At 40.4% G+C, this 18,086-nt stretch overlaps 1 protein-coding gene across 1 annotated transcript in view; it reads left to right on the top strand.

Moving 5' to 3' along the window:
* Positions 1-18,086, top strand: part of ush2a (Usher syndrome 2A (autosomal recessive, mild)) — a 221,377-nt gene that overhangs the window by 70,491 nt on the left and 132,800 nt on the right. The window contains 3 exon segments of the mRNA XM_032520470.1: positions 3,920-4,026; positions 4,786-4,909; positions 17,221-17,351. Coding sequence (XP_032376361.1) covers positions 3,920-4,026; positions 4,786-4,909; positions 17,221-17,351 — 362 coding nt within the window.

Below are 18,086 nucleotides of genomic sequence, written 5' to 3' on the forward strand. Positions count from 1 at the left end.
GAAAAAAAACCTTTCATCTATAAATACTTGCTCAGGGATTTGAGCTTTTGAACTTACTCTAAGCAGCTACATCTGTTGACATAGCGAATATTTTCATTTCATACAATTCTCAAAAAGTCCTTCCTTGTGTTTATTGTGATGAATGATACTTCATATTGTAATCAGTGGACATTTTAAATGTTTTTTTAATGGCTACATCTGTTGACACAGCGACAATGTTTATTTCAAGTGATTCCAAAGACTTCTCCTGACTGTAATACAGTACAATACAATATGGCTTATTGTACCCAGTTGACTTTTTGAATGTATTTTTAACAGCCACATCTGTTGCCACCATTTTGTTTAATCCGACACCAAAGATGTCCCTTGTTTCAACTATAAGAAATGATAATGGCATATGCCGTTTAGCAGATTTCTTTTTTAATCTGCATAGCATGTGCTACTCTATTGGGTGTTGGGCTTCTCTCCCATTCAGTTTAAAATGATCTTGAGATTTCACAAAAAATATTTAATATTTTTTAGAACATAATCTAATCTAAGATATCAGGAGGTGCACACCCCCTGTAGTGTGTTAAAATAGTTTTTCCTTTGTAACCTCAACAATTAGTAGTATATGTGCTATACTACGATATTTGTACATTTCTCTACAATTTCTGAACATATTTTATACATATGTGTACAGGTTTTTTTACAGTTATTTAATTTTTAGACAACCATAATACATACCATATTACAGTCCTTCTTGGACAGATTTCTGCTCTTACAGACAAACAGTCTAAATTTGAATTTGTCAGGTCATAACTGCAATATATACATACTATATTATCAGACTTTAGTTTAGTTTTATCAATTTCTATGCATTCAGAATCAGCAGTTTTGACAGCCTGTTAAATGCAAATCAACCCTGCTTTCCTCTGTAAATCAAATATTCTTCATAATATCCTTGGTAATCCCAAACCCTTATATACCCATTCTCATCCTGCAGAGAGAAATCCTATAACAAAAAATAAAAAGTTTAGATTGTTTGCCACTGTTGCTTACCTTATTATTTCTTCTAAAGACATATTTTAATGTTGATGCTAAATTCAAAGAGCTGAATGTAGTAGTAGTAGTAGTAGTAGTAGTTTTCTTCACCCAACACATTTTAGCATCTTTTGGTCCCCTGTCGAAAACATTTGCGCGTGATTTGTCTAAAAAGTTTTTAAATTTGGTCTTAAAATTAAATTTTACAGAAATGAAAAGAACATTGCAACACCCCCTAAATGGAACTGGAGATTTTTGAAGGGATTTAACTCACCTTGTGGTACTCCTGGTAGGGTGTACTTGAGCATGGTACTGATGTCCTGATAAATCTACCACACATAAGGCTAGGCCATTAGAGTCAGCTACCATCTGCTGTAAGTGAGCAGACAGCATCTGCGAAACCACTGGAGTTACACCAAAGCACATGACTGAACATTAGCGTGCACACTGAGACAGACATTATGACACAAGGAGCGAGCTGTCTGTCCATGTGTGTGGATGCATTTGCAATTGTTTTAATGTGTGCGTCTTTCCACAAAGTTATCGATCAAGACGTAAAGTGAGTGGCTAATCAGGGGCTGATGGTGATGTTTTATGTATCCTACATCCATAAAGGCTTGTTCTACAAGACAGACACACAAAGAGACATACACACATACACACTCACACTTTAACACCACTCAACAGAACAGGAACTTTATTGATTTACGCATAATTGGCCTGAGGCCCTTCTTGAGGAGAGAAATATGCATGGCAAGGGATCGCGATGTCAATAAGTGGTTTGCTTGTGTGCGTGGTGTAACTGTATGCTAAGAGCCTGTCAGTCGTTGTAAAAACAGAAAACACACACACATGCACAGTTGCTTCTGGGAGCTGTCTCATGATTTAGCTGCTTCATTACCACGTCGGCAGCCAAAATTAACCTTTCTGGTGGAATGTTAACCTTGCGTGTGGGTGTACATATGCGTGTTTGAGCACATGGACGATAAGGCAAGTGGCTTTTGTCATACTGAATGTGTCATAGTGTTAAGTACATTTCAGTTAATTACCAAGTAGATACAATACATGCATACATACATACATACTACATACATACATACATACATACATATGGATAATACATAACTGCACATTAGAATCCCATGGATCACTTGGGAGAATAGCTTTACTATGTTTTTTCCTGACATGAAAGTTTGGTGGATAAGACACTGGCTGTTGTCAAGTTCAGCTGGACCCTACTTTTTGTTTTCTCTGACATTTTCTCTTTCTTGACATAAATCCTTAGTTTAAACAATTTATGACAATTTATGACAATTTAAAGTTCTGCTTAGATGGTAGCCGGAGGGACCAGGTATGTAGTGATGACTGGTAGCTTACTGCTCAGGGTGTAACAGACAATATTCTCCTGGACAATGACTTGCATAAAGACCAGGAAAAAGCTGTTGAAGTGCACTGATAAATTGCGTAATAATAAAACAAATCACCTAAGAGACTATTTTAGGTACAAGAAAATGGGTTAATGTTCATTCTTGCCACAAAATCTGTTTGCACAAAAGGGTTCTGCACTTTTTACAAAGTGATCACACACAGACACAAAAGTATAGTAGGAATACCACTTACCATGATTCTACTGGTAAAGTTAAATGATTCTCGTAAAATTGACCAACGTTGTAAAATGAGAATTCTTCCATGAGAAGAAAGAGAAGGCAAACGTTTCCCTGTAGTTTTAAACCTGTACAGTATAATCTTTCTTTGTGAAAGTACACATACTCCCTGTTAACTGATGTGGTCTGTACATGATGTGTTACCTCATGAACAGATACTACAACAATTAGTTGTTCACTACATAAAGGTGTGTTACAGAGATTTAGTGCTACGCCAATTTAAAGCAGCAACATTTGTGCATACCTACCTGCCCAGTTTCTTACCACTTGACCCTAATACACGCACACGCACGCACGCGTGCACACTCTCGCTCTCTTTCTCTCTCTCTCTCTCTCTCTCTTTCTCTCTCCACTTCATACATCAAAGAAGTAAACTACTGTTTAAAACAAGGGATTGTGTGCGTGGGCGCACGTGTGTGTGTGTATGTGTGCGTGTGTGCGTGCGTGCGTGCGTGTGTCATAGTCAATGTTCTAAATGTCACCATAGCTCAATTTCAATAGACTGGTAAGCTATCGATTTGCAGTAATTTATGGTATGATGTGCCAAGATGAGCCGCCTAAGACAAGCTGTCCACTTCCCTTTTAAGAGCTCTATTAGAACTCACACTAAAGATGGTCTGCATGTGTGTCACTGAGAGCTAATTTACTCCTACCAGAGACCATTTAGACCATTGCTGAAACACACACACTCACATACACACAGAAATACATCGACAGAATGACATTTAATGCAGATACAACTTTCCCATCTCAACACCAGTCCATCACTTGCTATGTTTCTTTCTTCATTCCTATATATCTCCGCTCATCATATCAGCCAGTCACTAGTGGATTTATTTATGATACATGTTGAAGCTAAGGCTCAAGGAGCAGCCCGTATGTTTCAAAGGGGCATTTAATTTAACATCTAAAGTGAAGGAAAGAAATTAAATTGACCCTCTCTTAAATTAAAATTGGACCTTTGTGCAGTCTAGACATACAATACGTATGAGATAAATGAGCTAAATAAATGTTTCTACTGAAAAAGAAAAAAATATGATCACAAAATCATTATATTAATGATTTCAACCAAAACATGAGGATGTCTTTGAGTTTGTTAGGTATGGTGCATTGCTAAAGTGTTTTTATGTGCTCACATTTAAGACAAATTTAAAAATCTAAAATCTTGGGAACATTTTTATTTGCATTGAGTCGGCATTCACGCTCCTATTTCTCTACCTTTTTGTCCTCAGCTCCAACAGGAATGTCTCCACCTCAATTACATCCAGTAAATGAAACCACAATTCAGATAGACTGGAACCCCCCAGCCCAACTCAATGGACCACACCCACTATATCAGGTCTGTAAGAGTATTCAACTAAATACAGTATAGTCCTCCTTTTGTGTGTGTGTGTGTGTGTGTGTGTGTGTGTGTGTGTGTGTGGTGTGTGTGTGTGTGGTGTGTGTGTGTGTGTGTGTGTGTGTGTGTGTTGGCCAGACTTATATAGCTAAACAACTATCCAATGGATTGTCACATTGGTGCCTAGAAGACGACTTTGGTGACTTTTCTTTTGGTGCCAACATGAGGTTGATATTTTTAGTTTTGAAGGATGAACTGTTGGATGGATTGCTATAGAATTGAACATATTTAATCCCCCAGTTTATGACTGAAAACCAGCAAAAATAATAAAATTATTTGTGTTTACTGCTAGTTGGCAAATGTTAAAGATGGTGAACATAGTGTAAACACTATACCTGCTTAGCATCAGCACTTTACTTAACAGTGTTATTTAGGGCATGTCTAGCATTAAACTTAAAGCACAGCCTTGTAGTGCTACTAGCCTGACTTAGTTATGTGTCTTAATTTTACCTGGACTTGGAGAATTTAATATTTAATGTGGTTCTGAATGTATTCAGCTGAAGTTGAACAAAGTAATGACAGTGTAGAATTTTAATACAATGATAGCATGTGATTACAAAATAATCGCAGTTCATGGCTGCAGTTTTGATAAACTAGTTGAGAACTCTAAAATAAAGACTTGAGTATTACGTACTGTTATTATTGTTATATTTATATTGTTTGTATTTATATTATTATATATTACTTTTCCTTTTTTAGGTGGAGAGGACAGACGTCTCTCTTTCTGACCCACAAGGTCCTGTTGTCAGAGGAACCAGATTCCCAGGAAACGGTTACTACCGGTTTCCTAGTGACACCCTTCCTGTCAACACTGATTTCACAGGTAAATATATCTAGATACAAGCTGATATCTACATTTGTATCAGAAAAATTAACGGAATGTCTGTCTACATTGCTATATACTGTACTTAAGAGTTGATGTACTTATAGATACAGCCTGTGTTTGTTCATTCCTTTAAAATGACTTTCTCAGTCATTTTAAAGGACAATTATCTTTCTGTTTACCAGCTTCATTAGAGGGTTGAGCTGCACAGCCAAACATGTTCTGCTTCATCTGAGAACATCACCCACTCTGACGCTCATAATTAATGACTGCTGATACTAATCAGTGGGATTTGAGCGGGCAAAGCTCTTCGATGCCACTTGAGATTTATTCACTGCCCTGCACAAAACTTCTATGACCAGTTATGTCTTTCTGTGTTGACATAGTGTTTAAATGTGGGTCACAGATCAAACATTTCCAAGCTGTGTTGAAACTGTATGATAAAATATCAACAATCAATTTATATCTGTTTGCAAACCAGTTTTCTAAAACGGGTGACAAATACCTGTATATAATACCAAATATTGTGCAGATGCACACTTTTGGTGTTGTTCACATCGTGTAAAATTTAAAATAGCCAAATATGTTAGCCACCCACAAAATGGGGTTCTGTGACTGTTAATTTTTATGTACATCTGAAATAATAAGAGCTTCCAGCCCAAACAGTATGTAAACGTCCACACAGTAAAGAGAGCCACTGGATCTGATTGTGACTTTTTTGTGGCCTTTGAGCAGTTTTCATGCACACACACACACACACACACACACCACACACACACACACACACACACACACACACACACACACACACCACACACACATTGCATTTTTTGTTTTACACAAAATACAGTTTTTGTAAAAGCCCTTTGAAGGTTGCATAGAAATTGAGAAAGAATAAAAGGAGAGTATACGTGGAGAGGTAAGCAACTCTAAAATATACCCCAAAAATTAAAATCCCAGCAATTACCCTAAATGAATTGTTTATTAGAATGAACATATATTTGATTTTGTGATTCAGTGTCATTTAGCATAACAAAAGATTTGCATTGCAAACACTTAATAGATTTGTTTTATATTGAGGTTATCACCATTCTACATAGCGCATACACATCTCTAATTCAAATTCATTTCAACAAAAACTTAATTATTAGAAAGTATTTTATTGTATAAATGTGAAAAAGGGTGTGGCTGAAACTGAGCATTCATATTAAGCTTTCTTTGGATTATGACTTACAATCAATTTTTATTAGAGGGATATGACATCTCTGACCTCCGCTTTGTCTTTTGCAAACTGAAACTGAGCTGAATGGTAAGATACTATTGTCTTAACGCTGGCAACAGCAGTCTTACCTTTTATTCTTTATCTTTGCTCATGGTTCCCAGTTCTTGTTCATTGCTTTCTCTGAACACTGTGTTTTTATCCCAAATCAACAATTGATGATTTTTATCTTATCCGTTCTACTTCAACACAAAGGTAAATAAAATACTGCCAGCAAATAGATATAGATGATTTTTGCTATTGAGGGGTGCCTCTCATCTCCTCCACTCTCCTCCTTTATAAAGGGTAATGGATCAGACAATCACTTTCAGACCGGATCTATTCTGGACCTTGAATGTGTCGGCAGTCCTCAAACCATCGCCCTTTTACAACCATCAATACTAATAGCATCATCTACAGACAATTATTTCCATCGAAGCGCATGGAACAGCGAACAAATCAAAGCCAAATTGGATTATGAATGTAATGCAGTGTAATGCCCCCTCGAGAGTCAATTGATCACAGAGGAGAGATCGTCAATTGTTGAGGACTTGTGGAAACCTAGTCATTTTGACAATGAAACTGTAAAATTGTATTTGAGTTGATTCTATATAGTCTTTTGTTTTTTTCAGAAAACATCAAAAAACTTAGATTATGCACTGCTTGGAAATTAGGTTCTTTTGACTTTTTAGGTAACTTTTATACTGGTTGGAATATGAAACTTCATGTAAAAGTTTTTTTTTAACAGCTGTATTAATGCTTCAGAAGATCTTGATGGGCTTTCGGAACAGCAGATCACATCATCATTTTTCTGCATCAATATTATGCACCATTCTGGGAATGTTAGTTTGTTGTTTCCTTAAATTGTCCATTCAGGTTCCTATTGCAGGCTTGTCAATGTCAAGAAGGGCACATCTTCGAGCAGAGTTACGTTAAATCTAAATTAAAAACCAAGATAGTTTACCATGTAAAATCACGTGATATTTGCCCTTTCACCTGTCATTTTATAGCCACTTTACTCAAATTAATTTGGCCAAATAGGTTGTTTTCCATGTGCAATTATTGTGATCTTAAAGTGGATCTTTCCATAATGATAAGTCTGCTCACTTGTGATTAACGATGCTTTTTAATGCTGAATGAATTTCAGGTACTTGAGGTCAGTATTTACCACACTGAATCTTACTTAAGATAAAACAGGATTATAACCATATGCAGTCACGCTGTGATATGAATACTCTGTAAGTGCTTGTTTCCATAAATGCAAGTGAGTCCATTGATCTTATCTATGATGCTTCTGTTTCTTAAGCACTACAATGTGACTTCCTGCTCTCCTTGTTCATCTTTAAATGAAGGATACTGGTTCTAAACAGATTATGAAATTCTCTCTCCTCATTTGTAATTCTTCAGTATTTGAGCCGGAAATGGGCTGATTGGAAAGAGCATGATGGCCTGCTCATATTTTCACTAATCCAGATGTATGTCTACAACCCACATTAAATGAAGAGAGATGAAACATCACAAACATAGTTTAGAAAAAAAGGAGAAAAAAAATGAATGCAGGAAGAAATAGACTTGGATAATTTCCAGACACGTCTAATACAGTACATTGCTGCAGCACCACTGCAACGACTGAGCAGGAAAGAGGGAAATGTTAAATGATACAAATTATTTTTCCTTAATTAATATGATTGATTGCCAGGCATTGACGTTGAGAGGAGAGGGGGAGAAATGTGTGAAGGGAAAGTTTGCACAGACATCATTAGTTTTCCCCATTTAAAGATTAATCAGAAGAGGCTGGGCTCTTTAATTCTGTCATTTGTATATTTAATGGGCTGCTGCAGAATCTATGGGTGTAATTAGCTAGCTGCCGCGCTCTCATTAATACACCAGGCTCTGATTAATGCCAGCACAGAGCTAACATGACTGGAGTTATTCGGGTTATGTTGTGTAGATGATTGCACACAACCTCCACTGTTTACTGAGACAGAGAGAGGAGAAACAATACCAGAACACATAAAACAATCCTACCTACTAAATAAGACTATACTTACAACTGTAAATGGCTGAATTTTGCAATTTGTTAATGTTTGTTAATGAAACTATTCTTTGTTTGCTTAGGCACAGAAAGAGGGGAATAGTATAATCATTATTAACAGTAAACTCCATTTAAAATCCTCCATCATTTTTAATTTACAAAATACTCAATTTAAACAATAGCATCCTCTTACTTAACAACTCTAGAGTTGATGGTGTGAGCATAATTGGTTTTATGTACTTGTAGGTCATAAAATATTCTTTACAGTACATTAAGTAACATACTCAGGAAAGAAATGTTCAGATTTTGACACAACAGCACTATGGAACAAGACTGGTCATGTTTATTAATAATGGTCTCTAAAAACATTCATTTTTTTGTTCTCTTAATGTTCTTACCAGAGGAGAAGCTGAGATGACTTGATTTTCTGTATATCATGCTGTAGATCACACAGATAGCCATTGCATGCCATTTTAAAAACGTTTTTTAAACAAGAATTCACAAAAATGTAAAATGTTTATTATGGATTACACACGCTATGTTTCTGCATGACAGTTAGTTGGTTGGTCAGTCAGTCTCTACACTTTGCCAGATTGCTATGAAATTTGGTTAAAAAAATTGCGTTTTGGAATATTGTAGGCTGCTTGTTAAAATAATTACTTTGGGCAGACAATTAAGTGACAGTTTGATAGAAGTTCATGATAAAGTACATCAAATTTAAAAATAATAGATTACGAGGTTGTCTTTACTTTTTACAATCAATTGTTTGATGTTAAGAATTGATGTGTTGTGGTGAAAAAATCTGTTGAGCAGGTATGTTTCTGTAATGGTGTGCACTCTCAGGTGCATGCTGGTGCTTTGTGTGTGGTGCGTGGTGGTGTGTGGTGTGTGTGTGTGTGTGTGGTGTGTGTGTGTGTGTGTGTGTGTGTGTGTGTGTGTGTGTGTGTGTGTGTGTGTGTGTGTGTGTGTGTGTGTAACAGAGACACCTGTCAGGATGTGTGCTCAGGTTGTCTGATGATGGCTCCAAAGTGGTTGTCAGTGTGAAGTAGCACAAGTCCTGTGGGGAAATCTGAAGGGAGCAATGCTGAGCACGAGCGGTGTCACTTAGATGCTGTACATTTGGACCAAACACTGTAGCCAAGCATGTGTTGACAGTCTGTCCCTCACTATCGCACAGACTCACAAATACAATACATGGTGTGCATAATATGCAAACACCAACAGTGAAAAAAGCTCAATTATTTGTAAAACAAAAATCAATACAGGACATGCTATATACAGATACATTAATAGTCAGATTGACCTTTCTGCAATTGTAAATACAGTCAGAAGAACTATTTCAACAATCCCTAACACCATTGCTATTGTTTACCAACTGTGGGGCTTGGATTGGACCTCTTAAACAATGTATCCAAAGTAGTTTCCTTATAAACACATCATGACATGAGGAAACTCACATTCTGGAGCACTGAGTCTATTTTAAGATTAGGCTATAGCACAACATTTCTTTATATGAATATATACCAGAATGCATCTTCATTTACCATGTAAGGACCTTTGAACACAGCTGTTTGTAATTGGATTTGAACTCCTGTGTTGGTGATGCAGGTATAATAGCTATGCTTATTCTTCACTACCAATTCACCCCCCAAAAAATTCCATTGAATGTTCCTTCTAAAAAAACAAATAGATTAAAACTATTGGAATATCTATTTTTGCACATTGTTTCTATAGGAGGGGAAACGTACAATGAGATACATTACTACTTGTATAGGTATATTTATTTCAACATAAACATGTCTTTTACCAGTAGTTCCCAAACTTTTTCTGCACAGCCTCTTAGACGTGTTGATATCAGCTCTGTCTCCATGAAGGGTCAGGAGAGAGAGAGAAAGAGATAGGTACCCCAACAATGTATTAGACTTAAAACTACATTTAAAGACCGTATTCCTCTCTTCCTCTGAATTGTGGTTGGTGCTAGACCAGGCCTGCAGAAAGCGCGCTCAGTCTTCCAGCCTATTTTGTCCAGTGACCACTTGTGTTTGCAACGAAAAATGTAACCCTGCAACCCACATTTTCCACAACGATTTTACCTATAGGCCACCACTGTAAAAGAGATGCCTGTGGACACCTCAAACTGCAAACAAGATCAGTTAGGACTCTTTCTATTAAATAAAAATTATGATTGATTTATTTAAATTTCAAATTTATAGTAATATACATTTTTAATCCATGGACCTTTTTTTTTTTTTAAACTTCCCTCAAGCCTAGAAAAACAATTTAAAAATCTGTAACGTCACCACAATGTACAGTCTATGGGCTAGTTTGGGAAACACTACTGCGTTTATTCAGTGGGCCGCATATGACGGAAGTAAACCCCTAAAGCTTAGAAACATTGTTGAAACATGCACCAGGTGAGCAACTCCAGTGATCTGAATAAGCGCCATTTTGGGATTCAGGATCTAGGTTATATCATCAATCCATGTGCTGAACTGAGAACAGTCCCCTAACAAGCAAGCTAACTAACTAGTCTACTGGCCACCAAGTTAGTAAAATGTTACAACTTAATGTTTCATTTACACACTCACGAGAACGTATTGCTATCACCAGGTGGTGGACAACTTTGTTTGGTTCATTTTTTGTAACCAGTGTAAAATTAGCATGAAAGCACGGTGGTAGAATTAGCAAGCTAGCTAACTAGCGAGCCAGCCACAGCGGGCTGCTCAGACAAGTTAGCTAGCAATCTCCTGGAGTCCACTGTCATCGCGGCAGGGAGTGAGGCAGAGGGACGTATCATAGCAATAGTTTGTATTGCCGAGTGTCCTTTTTGAATAACACTAGATTACCACCGCATGTGGCATGGAGAGTTTTTTTCCTCTTATGCAGGGTAAATATCGGATCTGCTAGACGTGATGTCGTAAAAGGACGTAGCTTACAGATCTGCCATAGTAAGGTACATCAAAGGATCTGATTTAGGATCTACCCTTACTCAGACACAGTACATATGTGCTAGTTGGCCGTCAACTGAGTATTTGCATTGTGTTCAGGTTGAATTGCAACGTTTTGGCCAAGACACAGATGACTTAAGGTGACATAATGCAGCGCCACAGTCAGCCCTCGTTGCTACTACTTATTTGCTGTCTGCCCACTGTGTCAGCACCTTTAGGGTCCCACGTACGGGCCTGTCCGCTGTGTGCCGGACTGGTTGAATGTGTATGTGTGTGATGAAATATGTGACCGCTATGACCACTTCACTATAGAAAACACAATATGATGGTAATCGTTTACACTATAGTCATGGCAAAATAGGGTAGTAGGAAACATTGGAATGGGCAGAGTTGGGATTGAAAGAGGAAAAAATAAAATTGAAGATGCAAGGAGAGAAAACATATTCAAATAAGGCATTAGGTGGAGAAAGAGAGAATATAAAAGGTCAAGAAAAAGAGGAGGAAGGTTAAAAGTCTAGAGAAGGAAGAAAGGAAGGTATGAGAGATCAGGCGAGTGTGACACCGAGAGAAGGTTAAAGGGGGATAATGTAATGTCAGGTATCTGTCATGACTTCACTCATCTCTGTGGTGACAAGGTCATGAATGTAAATGACAGATGCCTGCTTGATGTACAGGCTGCAAGTTCAATGTAAAGAACATCTTAGTTTGGCTTAGTTGTCTTCTACTACCACAGTTATTACACATCTTTTTCCATGTAGACTTGTCTAGAAATCATTAACTGGGGTAAATGCACTATTGGTAATCAATGCATATGTACACTACTGACATGTGACCATTATAAATTTACAACGCACTTTTACATTCCTTCTAGCTCCAAGTGGCTTTTCACTCATTTTTGCATGGCAAAATAAAAACGAGTCACTCCTGTCATTCTGTCACATGTATAGTATGCCCAGTTTATCTTCTATAATCTAAATCACATAGGCAGAAATGGAAATGGAAAACCTGTGAAACCGTGTGAGCCACATCTTAATATAATATGGTGTTCGGCAAAAGAAAAAAAAGAATCATTCTCATGCTGCATTTGGACTGTATTTATTTCTCCAAGGGAAGTAGGAGTTTAACTTTATCATAATTTTAGTAAATGAGCATACAAATTATATGCTGTCTGAGATATTCAGTTACAAATGGACAACACAGAAAAGGGATTTTTCATTATAAATAGTGTGAAAACTGGTAGCTCTGAAATGAATAATCTGTATTCATCTTGAGCTTGCTATAAAACTGTTTGACTTCTCTCCATTTTAAGTGAATTCACACTAATTATTTTTGAAAACACTGGCTTCTGATGAACCCTGGAATGCCTCCATTCAACTCCTCAGATCTTCCCACACTTCTGTACCCTTCAGAGACAGACATAGCTGAGGAAACACACACGTAAAATCGCAGGCTCTGTGTCGCTATGTGGATCTAGTAGTGGATTAAGATCCTATCTCTGATCCATAGTAACATGGCAAGACAGCACGCTGGATGAAGTGTGTGTGTGTGTGTTAGAGGGAAACCCATAAGTTTCCCACATTGCTGAAACTTTGATTCACTGTGTGCATTAACAAATGAGGCAACGATTAAATAATAGGCTCCTTTTGACATTCCTTATAATTTTTGGCTTTCTCAGACCTCAAATCTCTTGTCATTCCAGTTGGTGGTTCAGGATTCTATACTTTATAAGCTTTGTTGTCCTTGGGAATAGCATAATGGGCTTTATCTAAGTTATGTAGAACTGGGTTATGTTAAACTTACATATTGCAGGAGCACCTGGGTAGCTCACCTGGTAAAGCGTATACCCCATGTACAGAGGCTTTGTCCTGCAACCTTTGCTGCATGTCATTACCCCTCTCTCTTCCCTTTAAAGTCTAAGCTGTCCTGTCAAAAACAGCTTTTTTTTTCTTCTTTTTTTTTCTTTTTTTTACATATTGCGTATACCTGGCTTTAATATCTTAAGCAATCTTTCCCATGTACGGTATGTTGTGCAAGTGGTATTTTTTGGGTTTACCATAAAAATCGTACGTATTTGAACAAGTTCAGAAATTCTGGAGAAAGAAGGAAGAAGTACATATGATTAAGCTTAGCGTAAGTTCATGCAGGACAAGGAAGTCATGCATGCGCTAATGATCATTCTTATCAGACACCCACCAATCACAGCCATTCTCACATCAAGGCGGCTTTCGACAGTGCCCTACCATGGGCTGGGCAACACGATCACTTGTCTCGTTCAGCAGTGGAATGGGCTCTGCGCTCCCTGCTCACCATGTCTGTGAACAACAAACAGACATGCGTGTGGCCGATCTCAGAACAAAGCGCAGCGTGGCTGAGCCTGACACACGTGGACTCATGGATGTCAAAGCTAATAACATGGGGCTACACACTCCAGTTTCGCCTCCCCCCCCACCTCGCTTTGCGGGCAAGTTGCAGACAACTGTGTCATCTCAAACGGAGTCAGACACCATGACGTCAGAGCTAGAGGAGCTTTCTCCAGGGGAGGAGAACGAGGGATTTTACTCCCGCTATTTTCTCACACCAAAGAAGACAAGCGGGCTGCGCCCCATCCTGACCTGTCACAATTCAACTGGTAATCACAAAGCACCAATTCCACATGCTGACCGTTGGGCACGTGTTGGTTTGTGTGCGCTGCCACAAGTGGCCTGCATCTGTGGATCTGAAAGATGCATTTTTCCACATCCACATTATTTCCCGGCACAGGAAATTCCTGCGTTTCTCCTTCCAAGGAGCCCATTTCCACTTCAACCGGCTGCGTTTGGATACTCACTGGCCCCCACACCTTTTCCAAATGCATGGAAACTGGGCTTTAGCCACTGAGGAGGGAAGGCATCAGAGTCCTCTTTTATCTGGACAATCTGCTCATCCTGGTCCCCTCTCGGGAGCAGGCGGCACTGCAAATAAAACTGCCAAAAAAGCTTTCTAGTCCCCACGCAATCTATAGTTTTTCTAGGCGTGGACATAAACTTGATTGTCAGGAGAGCCGGCTATCTGCGCCGAGGCAAAAGGCACTGACCTCTCTGTTGTTCCGCATCACGCCACACACCTCAGTGGCAGCACTTTCTGTGATGCGTCTCCTGGGCATGATGTCCGCAGGACACGTGGTGGTCCCCCTGGGTCTCCTCCACATGAGGCAAAATCCAGCAATTATTGCCAACACCTCGATCCCACTCGGCACAAGTGGCGTTTGCTGACTAACCCCCATTCCCTGCAATCAGACCTTGCAAACTGGGAAACCCGGGGATTCTGTCAACCAGGGTTCCCCTGGGCAGAGTGATGTCATAAGTGACGGTGTACACAGACGTGTCACTTACTGGCTGGGGAGGAATGTGTGAGTCACAGGTGGTGGGTGGAGCTGGAAGTGTTACAATCCTTGCTGGAAGTGTACAACACTTCACCCCAGTGGTGGCGGCGAGACATGTCGTTGTGCGGACAGACAACATCACGGGGGCAGCATTCAAAAACCACCAGGGCAGCGTGCGCTCGGCACATCTTTTGGAAAAAGCCAGGCGCCTCCTGCTGTGGGCCCCCAGCCATCTACTGTCCCTCAAAGCGGTTTACGTCACCGGGATTTTGAATGGGGCGGTGGACCTAATGTCAAGAGGAGACCCCTCTCACAACAAGTGGAGAATGAATCCCACTATTGTTCAAAGGCTATGGAGCAGGTTCGGTGAAGTAGAGGTGGATCTGTTTGCCTCACGATAGAACACACAGTGCACACTGTGGTTTTCCTTGAGCGCACAGGACAATCCACCCCTCAGCGTGGATGCCTTCTCCCATCCCCCCTGGCCCAAAACCCTCCTATACTCTTTCCTCCCGGTCCCTCTGATCCCTCGCCTCCTGGAGCGCATCCAGGAGGAGAATCTGTCAATCATTCTGGTGGCACCGTAGCTCACGAGCGCAACCTGGTTCTCGACCCTCATTCAGCTGCTGGTGGACCCGCCCTGGCAACGGAACGGCGAGATATTTCACCCCCCGGTAACAACCCAGAGGCTGTGATGCTGGTTGCTGAGCGGGAACACTTACAGCAGCTGGGGCTACCCCCGCTGTGGTGGGCACCATCCAGGGCGCAGAAGCCCCCTCCACTACAGCATGTTACGCAGGGCGCTTGTCTGCTTTCCAGCGCTGGTTCACGATGACAAGTGTTGATCCCACGCTGTGCACCCTTCCTATCATGTTGACTTATCTCCAAACACTAGTGGATAATGATTTGGCTCCGTCCACAGTCAAAGCCTACGCGGCAGTCATCTCATCCTGCCACAAAGGCTAAGGCGATAGGACGATTTTGTTCACTCCCTGGGGAAACGTTTCCTGAAGGGGGTCAGGTGACAGAAACCGGCTGTGCGCTCTCTCACCCCACAATGGGACCTAGCCCTGGTCCTCCGAGCTCTGGGGAAGCCTCCTTTCGAGCCCCTGACACAAGCATCTCTCAGGATGCTGTCACTAAAAACGGCGCTTCTACTTGCTCTGACATCAGCCAAGAGAGTGAGCAACTTATGTGCGCTGTCAGTTTTGCCGTCCTGCCTCTCCATTAGAGGGGACGGGTGGGCAGCCACCTTACAGCCAAATCCCTCCTTCACGCCAAAAGTTCTGACAAACTTTTTTCGGTTGAGGGTGTTTTCCCTCCAAGGGTTTTTCCCTCCGCCTCAGCAGAGGAGGTTTTTCACCGTTTGTGTCGGTGCAAGCTTTATCACACATCAGGAAAATACAGCAGCTGTTTGTACATTACAGGGAACACTTCCAAGGAGCGGCCCTCTCTAAACAGCGCCTGTCTCACTGGCTGTGCAAAGCTATTACCCAAGCTTTTAACGCTGAGGGGGCGGAACCTCCCCACGTCATCCAGGCACATTCTACTAGGGCACTGTCGGCATCTGCGGCCCTCTTCAGGGGCATGGCAGCAGCCAACATCTGCGTGGCAGCCTCATGGGCTTCCCCATGCCCATTCATCTAGTTCTGTCTGTGTGATATGTCTGAATCCTCCATGACCCACTCGGTCCTGTCCACACTCAATGACCGATAAACGCACTGTTGCATGTGTGCTCTGCTCACCATCCCCACCCCCCGGTACTGTGTATGATCATGGTATAAGGCGCCTTTGCATGTGTGTTTCTGTTGTCCTCACCCCTCCCGTTAGGTGCAAGGTGGGACTCAGGGTTTTCCCATACATTTTCACATCATGTCACATGCACGGCTATAATCATGTCACGCCATTGCATGTGTTTCGCCTGCAATATGTCCTCCCTCCCCCTGCTCACAGCGGATCTGAGAGAAAACCATCATAAAAAGTGTCGGTCATGCACATTTTTCCACTAATCATGCATTACTGCTATTATTACTCAGCCTTGTAATCCACCTAGGCCAAGTCATTACTATGGCAGGTTTTTTTCAGAATGATGACTATCTGCTACTATTACATCGGGAGGAATTTATGCTATGTTCTGCTTGTGGGCCCTGTGTCGCAGGTGGCATTGACTACTGAGCTTTGCCCTAACCGAATAGCGTAGCCTTTAGAGGGTGAAGCCTATACAAAATAGAACAATAGTTACGTATTGTAACTCCAGATTCTATGAGTATAGGCAACGGGTCCACTCTGTTTATTTACAGTATCGGCGGATGTAGTTGAAGCCTGTGCTGGACACAAGGGCGGGAAAGAAAATCTTCACAACTGCGCATGCGCAAAGGGATAAACCCAATAGCGTAGCCTTTAGAGGGCTACACATATACTCATAGAACCTGGAGTTACAATACATTACTATCGATTTAACCCTGGGACACCACAGGTCCCTTAATAAATTATGCCTCAATCGAACAGATCCCAGAACTAAACCCCAAGTGGCTCCAACAGACTTTATTGGTTTAGGTTCTGTTTTAAGTCTCAACAGGGACATTTTATATTTTCACAACATTATAATACATTTTAACATGTATTGAAATTATGTTTTGGCCTGTGTTAAATTAATTCCTGAGAACAATGAAATCCTTTGCTCTATCTCTTTCTTCTACTTTGTATCAGGTGTGGAGTTGAGTTTTAAGACTCTGTCCCCAGATGGACTGCTGCTCTGTGCCTTCTCTCCAGGAAATCAGGAAGAGTTCCTAGCTATTCAGCTCAAAAATGGACGCCCCTACTTTTTGTTCGATCCACAGGTATGTTATATTTTGTTACACATTTATAAAAGTTTTTCAAAACTTTTCAAGTCTGATACAGTGCCGTATTTGACAGAAAGACATTCAAAAGGTTTCCTGCTGTCCTTAGTGGCTATTCGACCCATTTTGTTTATGCCTCTTTTTAATTTAAATTTTCTCTGTTTTTGTTTCTTTATTGTTTCATTCTGCTCATTTTACTTGTTTGCTCCCCTTCACCTGTTTTTTTCTCTTTTTTATTCTGATCTCTCTTTCTCTCCCCCCCCATCGTCTCTCTCCCATTTTCTCTCACTTGCTTTCATCTAATAAATGTGATCTGTAGCCCCTCATTGGTTTCTGTCAGGAAGACAGGGAGAGGGGAAAAAACTTTGAAAGTGTGTCAACGTTTGAATTGGACTGCAATTAACTCATTCCCTGCAGTCACCACGCGTGAATACCAATTGCAAGCTAATTAAGCTTTGCACCCTTGCGCGCACGCACACACACACACACACACACACACACACACACACATACACACACACATCCATTTACAGCCCTGCTTCCTTTATCCTTCAATACAGACACATGTAGAGGGGTTAAAGAGTCAACGACTTAGATGATGAAAGTGATGATGGAAGATGATTACACATACTTCCATGAGGCCACCAACTAATTACACAATCTAACAAACACACATACACACTTACACTTTCCTTCTTCATTACCATCCAATACTTGTTATCAAAATGCCATCAT

The sequence above is a fragment of the Etheostoma spectabile genome, chromosome 1 (genome assembly GCF_008692095.1).
Source record: "Etheostoma spectabile isolate EspeVRDwgs_2016 chromosome 1, UIUC_Espe_1.0, whole genome shotgun sequence".
Taxonomy (NCBI): domain Eukaryota; kingdom Metazoa; phylum Chordata; class Actinopteri; order Perciformes; family Percidae; genus Etheostoma; species Etheostoma spectabile.